The sequence below is a fragment of the Heptranchias perlo genome, chromosome 18 (assembly GCF_035084215.1).
Source record: "Heptranchias perlo isolate sHepPer1 chromosome 18, sHepPer1.hap1, whole genome shotgun sequence".
In the NCBI taxonomy this organism is placed as follows: Eukaryota; Metazoa; Chordata; class Chondrichthyes; order Hexanchiformes; family Hexanchidae; genus Heptranchias; species Heptranchias perlo.
In genome coordinates, this window is record NC_090342.1 from 27,442,393 (window position 1) to 27,455,527 (window position 13,135).

At 38.1% G+C, this 13,135-nt stretch overlaps 1 protein-coding gene across 1 annotated transcript in view; it reads left to right on the top strand.

Annotated features, from left to right (window-relative positions):
* LOC137334698 (dedicator of cytokinesis protein 4-like) overlaps positions 1-10,871 on the top strand; it is a 329,737-nt gene extending 318,866 nt beyond the window's left edge. Inside the window, exon 52 of the mRNA XM_067999572.1 lies at positions 2,763-10,871. Coding sequence (XP_067855673.1) covers positions 2,763-3,191 — 429 coding nt within the window. The 3' untranslated portion in view covers positions 3,192-10,871. The remainder of the gene's footprint in view (positions 1-2,762) is intronic.
* Positions 10,872-13,135: the final 2,264 nt, after the last annotated feature.

Genomic DNA, 13,135 nt, shown 5'->3' on the forward strand with positions numbered 1-13,135 from the left:
CACAGCCTGCTTTTCTAATGCAGTTGATGTATATTGTTGCTCGTGGAAGACTAGTCCTTAGCACATTGATGTATATTTGCCCATTTAATAATGCTTTTTGATATCAGGCAAGTATCCAAGAGGGCGCTGCACTGATTCCAAAAAGTAGAGTGTAAATGCAGCATTAAATTTTTGATAGCAGGCATGCTGAGAATTCATCGATTTTTTTTTTGTGCAGCAGCTTGTCACCATGGTTACCAAGGAAATGACACAAAAAAACAAAATAATATATGAAAGCAGAATAGGACTGCAGGAATTAGGTCAATCAACTCAAACTGTTGTCTGTTTAGACCTTCATCCCTGTAGTCTGTATCCCGCATAGGTCTGAATTACCCTTTGAATTCATCATCTGAGTCAGTATCATGTCTCTTGATATGACCTAACAACATCCACCTTATCTGATTCCCTTCAATAGGCTTTGGTTTCAAATCATTTTTGAGCAACATGGTTGTTCTGACATGTAATAGTAAAACAAGATGGTAGAGAGCAGAGTACTACACTGTAAACATAGCTCTTCCATTTAAGGCAGCTGTTGATTTCTAACTGGTATTGTGCTAATGTATTTTTTTGTAGCATTGAAACATCTCGTCTTTCCACCACTATTATGGCTTTCATGCCCGTTAGCTGCATAATTTACAACACTTTCCACCTCTTTAAAAATCTACTTATGGGCTATATTATCATATTAGCTGCCACTTTGTAAAAATGTTTAGCATACTCTTATAAAAGCAAAAAAACTGCCAATGCTTGAAATCTGAAACAAAAACAGAAAATGGTAAAAACACTCAAGTCAGGCAGCATCTGCGGAGAGAACAAAGGAATTAACATTTAAGGTGCAGGCCCTTTGCCAGGACTGTTCAGTTTGGACAAAGGGTTTGCCCCCAAAACGTTAATTACTCTGTTCTCTCCATAGATGCTGCCTGACCTGCTGATTGTTTCCAGCAATTTTCTGTTTCTGTTTCAAAAACTGGCAGAGGCTGAAAATCTGAAACAAAGACAGGAAAATTGGAAACACACAGCCGGTCAATTGGTATCTGTGGAGAAAACAGTTGATATTTTCAGTGTTCAAAACTGGAAAATAAGAGCCAGGAAAGCATATTAATATGGCCACAAAAGTGGGGGGGAATATATATAAAACGCATACAGGCAAACAAACAGAGAGGAAACATCAGTGGAATGATATAACAGATCATTGGGAATAGGTAATTGTTTTCAATTACTGTTTTCAATTGTTTTCAGCCAATTACTGTAAAATATGTTATGTAAATTGTAGCTTTATACAAGGTTTTGCAGGTCAAGTAGTGTAAAAGTTATGGATGCATTTTTTACTCTGATTTTTACATAATGGGATTTAGTTTGGGAGGGTCAAGTTTGTGGGATAGCGACCTACATTGAGGCAACACAGCAATTAAGTAATAGACAGAAGCATTAAGACATTAAAAAGAAAAGGATGTGCGAATACCTAAAAAAGTGAAAGATTTTAGGTGGTCAATACAAGAAAATTGGAGATGGAAAACCTGGGGGTCAGGTATGACATAAAAACAGGCTTGAAATTAGAATGTTGTTAAAGTCAAAGTTACTGAAATCTGAAATTTCTTATGTATATTTTCCCACCCCTTTTTCCAATTGTGGTAATATGCATTCCTGTCTATTATTTTACAGTTTTGAAAAAGGCTACACTCCCAAAACATGATTCACTGTGAGAAATTGTGGATTCATGGGCAGTGCCTTTCTATTCTGCCTCATTGTGTGTTGTAACATGAGCGAATTGTGCCACAGTGCTGCGCTGAAATATTCCTACTATCTTTGAAGATAGTATTGTACCATCTAAAACGGACATACTATCTTGCTTTGGAGCAGAAAGGGATGTATTTGGCCAATGGTTCATGTTCCATACAACTATCTGTACTGTCAAGGTTGGCATTGCCAGAGTATTAACCCTGTATATGCTTTTTTAAATTATTAAATTAAATGCTTTTCAGGACAGGAGTTTTAACACTTGAGTTTATTTATTTTTTGTTTTATAAATAGAAATGTATTTTAGGAAAAAATATTTCAGCAAGATAAGTCACAGCTTGGGATCCAGTACAGCTGTAAGTATTGCTTACACCAGCATGTATGAAAATTGAGGCCATGGTGTTTTGAATATCTGATGTTTCTGTTCTGAAGATGTCAGCTGTTCATTGTTTCCATTTTTATCCAAACGTGTATATCAGAGTAAGTGAGGTGCCTTAGCCCGTATATTCCCCACTGAGGTGAGTAATGCGCAATCATCAGCCTCAAATCATGATCTACATCTTGTGGTTAGCAGAGTGGAAAAATTATTAATGAAATGTGTCAGGGTGAGATTGCTCTTCACATTTCTATCAGTACTATTTCTTAGATTAAAAATAATACAAAAGCAACATCTACTGAAAGCAAAGAGCATAATTATGAAAAAAGTAAATGCTGGAAATATAGAGCAGGCGCATCAGCATCTGTAAAGAGAATAGAGGTTAACATTTCCGCATATTCTGATGAAGGATTCATACCCAAAATTTAAATCTGTCTTTTCTTTTTGCATATGCTGATGAACCTGCTGTATATTTTGAGTATTTTCTGCCTTTATCTTAGATTTCAAACATTCTTTTAATTTATTAAAACATAGTAATATTTATTCTATGAAATCCATCTGCCTCACAATGTTGTAATTTATAACTCTGTTTTTTCCTCTTGCCCAACAGGGTTCTGTTCAATCACTGACACCTTCTCCCACTGATTATCAATCCTTGGGACCAGTTTACAACTCACCCGTGCTATCAGGAAGTAATAGCAGTGGTATCTCCTCCCTGAGCAGGGGAAGTGTGACTGAGACCACCCTCACTGACGGAACAATTACATGTACCTTAATTGGCTCAGATGAATTAATTAAAAGGGAGAATGGAACCCTTGCTTGTATGCCACCACGCTACAACTTACATGAACACGGCACTGGAACATCAAGACGTCGAGTTCCTCTACCTCACAGCCTGTCTGTTCCTGCCAATGCTGAGCCACCAGCTCTCCCGCCGAAACCCCATGTACTGCGTGTACATAGGTCAGAAGGTGAAAACAGAATGGATGAAATCCTTGTCAGACCTAGATCTCAGCCTCGAAAAGTATCTCAACTATAGAGAAGCTGAAGAAAATCATCGCAACACTTGCAGAGATGTGTGTTCTGTTCAACCTAAATGCTAATTTGACCAAAAGAATCCAGGTGGGCACCTTAAACTTAAACTATTTTGACCACATGTATGTACCCATTAATTACAGTGATTCTACAAATATATAATAGAACACTGTATTATGCAATAGGTCAGGATGGAGAAAAAAGTTAAACTTGCACGTAACCAGAATGGCTATCCAGTAGTGACAAGGAGTTAAATTTTCCCCCATTTGCATTAGTGGTATTGACACAAATGCTTTACATTTGGAATCTCCATTAGCCAGGGATTTATGAACAAGCACATTAGTTGGCACAAAAACAGAGCCTCCATTCAGCTTCAGTTACCATTTTGATATTTGCACATATAGGAGTGGATACATATAGTTCATCCTTCCGTTAATGATGTTTTTTGAATGAGAGGCAGCTCGCCTCCCAAAACTAATTTGGAAGGAGATATTTCTTTTTTTCTATTTCTCTCTCTCCCACCCCTCTCTCTCCTACCCCTCTCTCTCCCACCCCTCTCTCTCCCATATATATATATATATATATCACATTTTATTTTTAAGTACATTATGCTGTAATGTTTGCATTGCATTTTCCAGCAAAATACAAAAAAAAATCAGGATAGAAGAGCAAAAAAAAGCCCATTACATTTTGGGATCCTTTTGACCATTTTTCCACAAGAAGGATTTGGGGGAAAAAATTATATTTAAGGGTTGTATTTTAAAGCAAAGTATGTTTGAGAAAAGGCACAGAGACAAAAGGTGGCTAAAATACCAATTTTCCCCAAAGACTGTAAACAATAAGCAATTAGGTTGTCTCCATAATCGATTAGTACCTCATACCCATTGTACAGGGTAGTCTATGGGCTCTTAGCAGAGGTTGTTTGGCAGGACTTCCCTTTAGCTGTGAATATGGAAATAAAAAGAGGTGCAGGCATAGGAAATCAATTAACTTTTTAAAACAGACAGCTGCAAGTGCAAGCTTTGGTCAGGCTTAAAATGAGAATGCAGGAGAGTAGTGAGGAGCTCTTTTGTTTCATTTAAGTAAGTCAAGCCACTGATGTGGGGAAGCATAGTGTGTTCATTATTTTTGTATTATTAAGTGAAGACAGGTTGCACTAATTGAATTAAGTGAGACCAATCATAACTATTGCTCTACACATTCACTTGTTGTTAAATAAAGCAGCTTAACGATTTGTACCAGGCCTCATCTCACCAGCTGTTTTCTTAGTCTGACTCTGAACAGATTGGAGAGGCATGTGGGAAAGACATGATTGTCAGATAACAAGGGGTATTATTATTACACCCCTGGGCTATGTTGTCATGTAATTAGATATTGGGCAGCATGGGCACACCCCTAAACATAAGATGTTCAGACCATTTAAAGGAGTGACTAGCACCACTGTATCCAAGAGAATATCTATGACAATACCCTAAACTTGTAACATCTCCAACAGCCTGCCACTTTCAATCAGTAGAGCCTTTGGCTAATTGCCCAGCATTGCAGGAAAGAAAAAAATACCTTTAGCTGACACAAACTTTCTATTCATGGCTTCGCCCAAAATCCTTTACATAGAATTACATAGAATTTACAGCACAGAAACAGGCCATTCAGCCCAACAGGTCTGTGCCGGTGCTTATGCTTCACATGAGCCTCCTCCCACCTTACTTCATCTCACCCTATCGCCATATCCTTCTATTCCTTTCTCCCTCATGTACTTACCTAGATGTTGATGTGAACAATGCTTATGTTGTTGCACGTAGGTAAAAACTGCTGCCCTAAATCGGGTACACATTGGGAATAGGTCATTGTTTTCAGCCAATTACTGTAAAATCTGTTATGTAAATTGTAGCTTTATACAAGGTTTTGCAGGTCAAGTAGTGTAAAAGTTATGGATGCATTTTTTACTCTGATTTTTACATAATGGGATTTAGTTTGGGAGGGTCAAGTTTGTGGGATAGCGACCTACATTGAGGCAACACAGCAATTCCATAATCTAAAGCAGATGCCTGAAATGTCATCTTGTGACTGACACTGTGCAGACTTAGGCTAATTTCTGTAGCTCAGCCATTTATGCGATTTGTTAAACGTGCATTAAATGTCCAGTCTTTTATCCCTCAACATCAAATAAGATTAGTCACTAACTGTTTTTGACCTTGTAATTAAAACAAGAGCTTATCATTCTTAGTTTAAAAATAAAGTTCTGTTTACATTCATTTTCTTTCTGTCAGTCAAGTGCCTGCCTGAATACTTTCAGGTTGCACAGGGTATATCGAAGTTCTGGTGTGGTGTTTGGCTACGTTTACAGAGGGATTACTTATTCTGGTGCCAGAAGCCTTTATCAACCCATACAGTTAACAGTGTATTTGTTCATTTGATTACAGTAAAATGTATTTCAAAATATTGTCTGTGTAGCAAAGTTCAAGGAGGAGTCGCCAAAATGAGTACCTAGGATTTCTTTTCCATATTTCAAAATGTCGTTATTAATGGAGAGGACAAATCTTTTATGAACCACATTAAATTTCTAACAGTTGATTGTAAAAATGACAAAAGGGCTAATTTGAACATTGATTTAAAAAGCACAAAAAGTATGTAAGAGTGACACAAGGGTCACTATTTACCACTTCACCTAGTCGTGTGTAAAAGGGAAGAGAATTTTTATGTCCAAAAGAAATATTTCTTGGATGAATTACTGACTGAAATTAATGCTGAAGCAATGTGTTCAAATAGGATACAGTGGAAGTACAATACAGTCCAAGTAACACAGTCTCAAACTCCAGCAAGGTGTGTTTATAGCAGGGGCAAGGTTAAGAAGAGTTTTTTTTCAATATGCTTCACTTTTAATGAGATAACTATAAACAGTTATATCACAATATGTTATAGGAAGGAGATACTGGACCATACAAAACCCACTTTTATATAAATGAGCACTTCAGAATAATGGCTATTTGTGAAATTTCAAAGACTTTCAGCTTAAATGTTCGGTTACACAGCTACTTTTTCTGTAAACATTATATCAGCATAAATGTGTTTTTTTTTTCCTGACCAGATATTCAGAGTAATCCTCAGAGACTGAGATCTATAAACAGTTGTCGTTTCTTTTTCATATCATGGTCTCCTGAACATTATTCAATCATCCTCTGTTGTTTGCTTCCATATCTTCCTTTCTAAATTGTACATTTATATGTTCTGTGGCAGCCTGCTCACTGGCCTGGTTTGGGAAAGTTGTAGATAGCCCTTTTTGACACTTAGAAACCTTACAGATGGAGGCAGTCAAGCCAATGTAACTTTTATAAACTTAACACCTGACATAAAAATGACTTGTGTAAAACCTTTATAACATCTCCCACGTCAAGTGCAGTTACAGCCAATCAGTAATTGGGCAATTATCCCTGTGCACTGGAGATGAAACATAACATTGCTACTAAATGCTTCACAAGATAATTACAGACAAGGAATAAAAAAAATCTCATATCAGTAAAAGTGACCATGAAGCTGTTGGATTGTTGTAAAAACCCACTGGTTCTATAATGTCCTTTAGGGAAGGAAATCTGTGGTCCTTATCTGGTTTGGCCTATATGTGTCTCCAGTGCCACACCAGTATGGTTAACTCTTAGCTGCCCTCTGAAGTGACCTAGCAAGCCACTCGGTTGTATCAAACCACTGGAGTGGTTCAAGAAGAAAGCCCACCACCATCACCACTACCTCTGGGCAACTAGAGATGGTCAATAAATGTCAGCCTTGCCAGCGATGCCCACATCTTATTTCACCCATCCAGAAAGATCTTAAAGTTCCCTCTACTTAAGCATCCAATTGCTTCTTGTGATTCCAGGGTTTTTACCTCCACTACCCCATCTGAAAATCTAGTCCATACACTGATCACCATTTTGTATGGAGAATTTCCTGAAATCAGTCATAAATTTACCTTTTACGAGTTTGAACCTGTGTACCCTTATCTTACTCTCTCAATTTAATTTAAAGTAATATTCCAGATTTACTTTTTCCATTCCCGTAACTATCTTGTATATCTCTATAACATCACCTCTCAAATACTACATTTCCAGGCTGAAAAACACAACTTTCTCATGCCTTTCTGCATAATGCAAAGCTTTGACACTAGGAATGAACTTCATGGCTCTACTCAGGATTGCCTCCAGTGCTTGAAACAAAGAACTTGCATTTATATAGCGCCTTTCTCAATTAATTACTTTTGAAGTACAGTCAATTTTTAATGTAGGGAAACGCAGCAGCCAATTTTCACAAGGCAAGGTCCCACAAACAGCAATGAGATAAATGACAAATTAAACTGTTTTAGTCGTGTTGATTGAGGGATAAATGTTGGCCAGGACACTGGGCAAACTCCCCTGCTCCTCTTCAAGCAAGCGCCATGGGATCTTTAACGTCCACCTGAGAAGGTAGATGGGACCTCGGTTTAATGTCTCACCAAAAAGACAGCAGCTTCAACAGTGTAGTCCCTCAGTACTGCACTGAAGTGTCAGCCTAGATTATGTGCTCAAGTCCTGGAGTGGGGCTTGAACCCACAATCTTTTAACTCAGAGGCAAGAGTGCTACCACTGACCAAGGCTGACACCTTGTTTCTTGGCAAAACCAGAATGAATGCATTACTTAACGTGCAGTGTGATCACAGCACTGTATAGTTCGATCACAACCTCCTCTGACTTATATTTATGCAGCGCAACATTCTGTTGGCTGTATTGATCGCTTTTTGTTGGTTGGACATCTGCTTTGTTTGCTAGATTCCGAGGTATCTCTCAGCTTTATCCGTAGCTATTTCAACATCATTCATTGTGTCTGCATTGCTTACTTTTCCTTCTTGTGTGCAACACCTTACACTAATCTACATTAAATTCCATCTGCTTTTGTTCTGCTTACTGATATATTATGGTTAACTCATTCTGTTGTTTCTGAGCTACCTCCTTCGATTCCAGAGCCCTGCCTAGTCTGGTGTCGTCTGCAAATTGGACCACTTTGTAGTTTCTGAATCCAAGTCATTTCTGTAAATACTGGTGATCTCAACACTAAGCCCTGGCCTATCCCACTTAGTACGCCCACCCCTACCTGATGAATACTCATAGTCTTCTACCCTTCAGCCAATTTCTTATTCATTCCTAGGGTTTACCCTGAGTTTCCACAGCTTTGAGTTTGACTAATAGCCTTTCCTGTGGAACTTTGTCAAAAACCTTTTAGAAGTCTAGGTACACCATGTCATAAGGCTTTCCACAGTCCACTTGGGTTGTCATTTCCTCAAATAAGTTAAGGTTGGTCAGGAAGGATCTTCCCCCTTCTGAATCTATGTTGATAGCTGTTTAGTACTATTGTACAGATAATCCTCAAGATTACTGCTAATCAATTCTATTATTTTACATGGAATGAAAGTAAGACTAATGGGTCTGTAGTTGCCAATGTCTGTTTTGTCCCACTTTTTGGATATGAACACTACATTAGCCCATTTCCAATCTACTGGTACCTACCAGTATCCAGTAACCTCCTCACAATGATTGTTAATACCTCACAAATCCCCTCCTATGTCTCTTTTAGCCTCTGGAATAAATACCATCTGTCCCTGCAGCTCTATTTGCTTTGAGCCCTTTTAGCCTTTCTAGGACTCCCACCCCATTTATATCAAAGTCATTGGGGGTGAAATTCATCATGGGCAGTAGCTCAAAATGGGCGATTATGAATCAGCAGCCTGTTTTACACTCCACCCAAGTTCCCATGGAAAACAAAATGGCGTAGAGTGTAAAATGGGCTAGCGATTCACTATTGCCTGTTTTGCACTACTGCCCATGACGAATTTCAACCCCATTGATTTTAAATAGGTTATCTGTTTGGGAAGGGCGTATTACTCGTGTCTTCCCTTGTGACTACTTTGAGGAAGTATTCATGCAGAATCTGACCAAAAATGATTTTGACTCTCCCAGTGAAGGTTATGGAGTTCATAAAGGCTTAGATTCAAACCCAGGCTCCTTTGGTGCTGATCTTATCACTTAAAAGTAACTAATTTTGAGATCTCAATTTCTGAAGAAGCTAAAATTGCCGATGATGTAAGGGTGACATCAGTCGAAAGGAACACAATATTGTAATTGTATAGAAATTCAGGATTTCTAATGTGCTAATTAGGATTAACTACATTTGTTATTTGTAAATGTAAAATACAATAACAGTAATGTTACTATTCTATTAACTGCCTTTTTCATGGCTGCTGTAAAAAAAAGCATTAAGGATACAAGTTTTGGTGTGTATTAGATGTTCAGTGCAATTTTGTGTAGCAGCACTGGTTAAAATCTATGGGAAAATCAATACAAGATCAGCAGTAAACAAAGAAAACTGTATTAAAACAGTTTTTTTTGGAGGGAATTAAAACAAATGCACTTACCTTCAGAGACTCAGAATATTGTAACATCTGTTTATTCTGTTGTCCATGCACATCTTAGCAGTCCACTTATCTCTGCAACAAGACTGCAGACCCAGGGAGCTAAGTTAATTGTTCCTTTTGATAAAAATAAAACATGCTTTACTTTTATCTTATAATTATACATGTTTTGAAGATAGACTGGCCTGGGAAGGTAGTGCATTTACTGAAATCTAACTCTTGAACAGTTTATTTTAGGAAATTCCAGTTGCTCTAGGTTGCCTTTGTGCATGCTGTATCCAAGTACTAGTTAGAACAATGAGCTGTCCTAATTATCAGTTAAAATCATCTCCAATATATAACAGAAATGCAAATGCAGCACATCTTTATTCCTATGCCTAGTTTCAGTGCAATGACTTTGTACTTCAAGACATCAAAAGAAAAAGTATGGAGACATTTTCTAAAAATTTAAACACTTGGGTGAGTTGAAGAAAACAACAGAGTAATGAATAATAAAAAGTTTTTAATATAATTAAAATTTCTGTAGGCGTTTTCACAAATAAATTGACCTTTTTAATATTCAAACGAGAGCAAACTATACAGTGCGAATGTTGTTGCGTTGCCAAATGTTTATCTATTAAGATTGTACATAAGTGTTTTTTTTATAAGAATTCAGCCATATTAACTTACAACATTGAATGTTGGAAGAACAAATTCCTAATATATGTTTAGTATTTATATGCTGTTTAGTGATGATATGTAAGCTCATAGGAACATGTTAATTTTATTGAGCATTTATTAAGATGCTAGTACTGGATTTCTCTTTAACTCTGATTCCTTTTGCAACAAGCTGAGTTTTATTACTTATCAGTAATGTAATTTGTGGTCAAAGCACATGAAAGCCTAAATGACTGTATTTTATTAAAAAAATTATGTTTGTACAATTAATTTTGCTTCCTAAATCTTGATAAGGTGTCAAAATATCCAAACTGTACCAAACTTGCTTACAGTATTATGTCTTGTATGATATTTTTGTATATATGAAGTTCACCTGCTGTAAGTCAGTGTTTTCTTACGACTTAAAGCACCACATTGCAGTGTTTCATTGGTAACCATCTACTGATTCCACACTTTCTGAATGTTGTATACAAAGCTGCCAGATATGACCTCTTTTTATAGAGGAGGTTTTGGGATGTTTTCAATAACTGATAGCACACAGTGACTATGCTAGAATGTTCACGAATGAAAATAAAGAAAGCATTTTATCTCCAATTTGTCTCATGATTTATGCAATTGGTTCTTAAAGTCCATGTGACGTGGCTGACGCTTCTTTCATTGCTTAAGTGTAATTTCATTGTTCAGGTGTAGTTTCATCGTTTCTTTTAAAGCTGAGCTGTGTTTAAGGTTTTCTTTAGTTTTTAAAACTAGGTTTGAATGCATGTGTTCGACGTGAACAGTGACAATGCAACAAGACATTGGTAAAAGTAAGCATGAATTTTCATTTCTTTAAACAGAAGCTTCAATTTTAACTTAACCTGCCCGTTAAGTTCAAGTCTGACGCCCATTTTACGTCCTGCGTGATTTTACTATTGACATCAATGGAGAGTAAAATCGGACAGAGTGCAAAATGGGCATCAGACCCGAAACTGCCTCGTTCCCGCTGGGCTGGTTAGGTTAAAATTGGGGCTAGAGGGTTTACTGTTGTTGTCACAATTAATTTACACACACATAGAGCACAAAAACTGAACCAACAAAGAAGGGTATTGCCTAACTACTCCCTCTTAAAGAACTTGGGAGGAATTCTGATTCTATTGGGTCTCTGAGTGTATACAGTAAAGGTCGAGATGCAGCCCAAAGTGGTAATTTCCCGACAGCATATACAAGGGATGATTTGCTTTCCTCTGTCGTCCTCAAATAGAACCTGAAAAACGGGTGCAAGGCAGAGGAAAAAGGCTGCTAAACCTTTGCTCCCATTTTGCTCCTGAAAAGTCTGTTCACAAACTTCCTTTATGGCTTTTCTGGTGTCTGCGCCTGACTTTGCCCGAAGAAGGTCTGTACCAATATAAATATCATACACGTGAAAGTCAGAGGTTTTTGCATAAAGATTTCTTCTAAGAGCACTGGGTACAGATCAGGGACAAACTGCTCCCAGAAAAATCTGGCACTGCCAATACCTCTCCCTCATTGTCCACCTCCATATGGCTGTCCTTGCTTGGTTCCACTGTAATTTATTTGATCGTTGCCAAAGCATCTCCAAGAATGGTTTCTCTTCCCATTCCACAATGTCACCTCCATAGCCTTTGAACCCGTCATTTTCCTCATCGACATTCTGCCCCTATCATCTGCAGATATGGAGTCAGCTTCCACATGTAAGCCTATGATGCTCAGCTCCACCTCTCCACCACCTGTCTCAACACACCCCCAGTGCCTCTGGGCTGTCAGACTGTGCAATTTACGGTCTTGAATGAGTCTTAATTTCCTCCTGCTAAACACTTGGAAAAACTAAAGCTTTCAATTTCAGTCCCCACTACTAACTCTTCTCCTTTACCACTAACTCCTTCCCTCTTCCTGACCATTGTCTCGGATTGAACCAGACTGTTTGCAACCTCAGTGACCTATTCAATCCTGAACAGAATTTCTGACATCATATCCCCTCCTTCACAGAGACCGTCTACTTCCACCTCCATAACATCACCCGCCTCCGCCATTACCTTAGCCCATTTGCCGCTGTCTCCTTGTCTTCTCCAGACTCCATTTCTTTAATGCTCTTCTTGCCAGCCTACTATCCCTCACTGTCCATAAACACTAGCTTGTTCAAAACTCTGCTGCTTGTATCCTATACTGCAGCAAGTTCCACTCGCTCATCACCCTTCTCCTCATTGGCCTACATTGGTTCATGGTTCCCCAACACCTCAAATTTAAAATTCTTGTCCTTGTCTTTAAATGTCTCCTGAGCATTGCCCTTTCATCTCTGCAACCTCCTCCAGCCCTACAATCTCCTGACCTCTCCGTTCCTCTGTCTCTGGCCTTTTTTGCAGCCCAACCTCCTTTTGCACCATACCTTCAGTCCCTTAGGTCACTCTCTCTAGAATTCTCTTCCTAAACTCTTCCATCTCTCCACTTCCCTCTTATCCTTTAAGACTCTCCTTGAAAACCCACCTCTTCGAACAGTCTTTTGGTTGCCTGTCCTAGTCTTTCCTTTGGTTTGCTATCATGTTTTGTTCACCTGTGTGAAGCAGCTTAGGACATTTTCCACATTAAAGGTATTATATAAATGCAAGTTATTGTTGTTATTAAAAAGAAATGTTGAAGACTTTGGTTATTATACTGTTGAGAGCCAAACATTTTTTTTCAACTCAAGTTTTAAACAAGTGCAATTTGCTCCCCTCTGGTACCTCATCCAAGTGCAATTCTTCTTGTGACAGTCTGGACAGTGGATGTAAGCAAGTTATTTGACAGTAGGGAGTATCACAGCCAAGTCTGATTTTGTCTTTACCCAGTCCCCAAACATACTTTACACAAGAGACTGCTAGCAA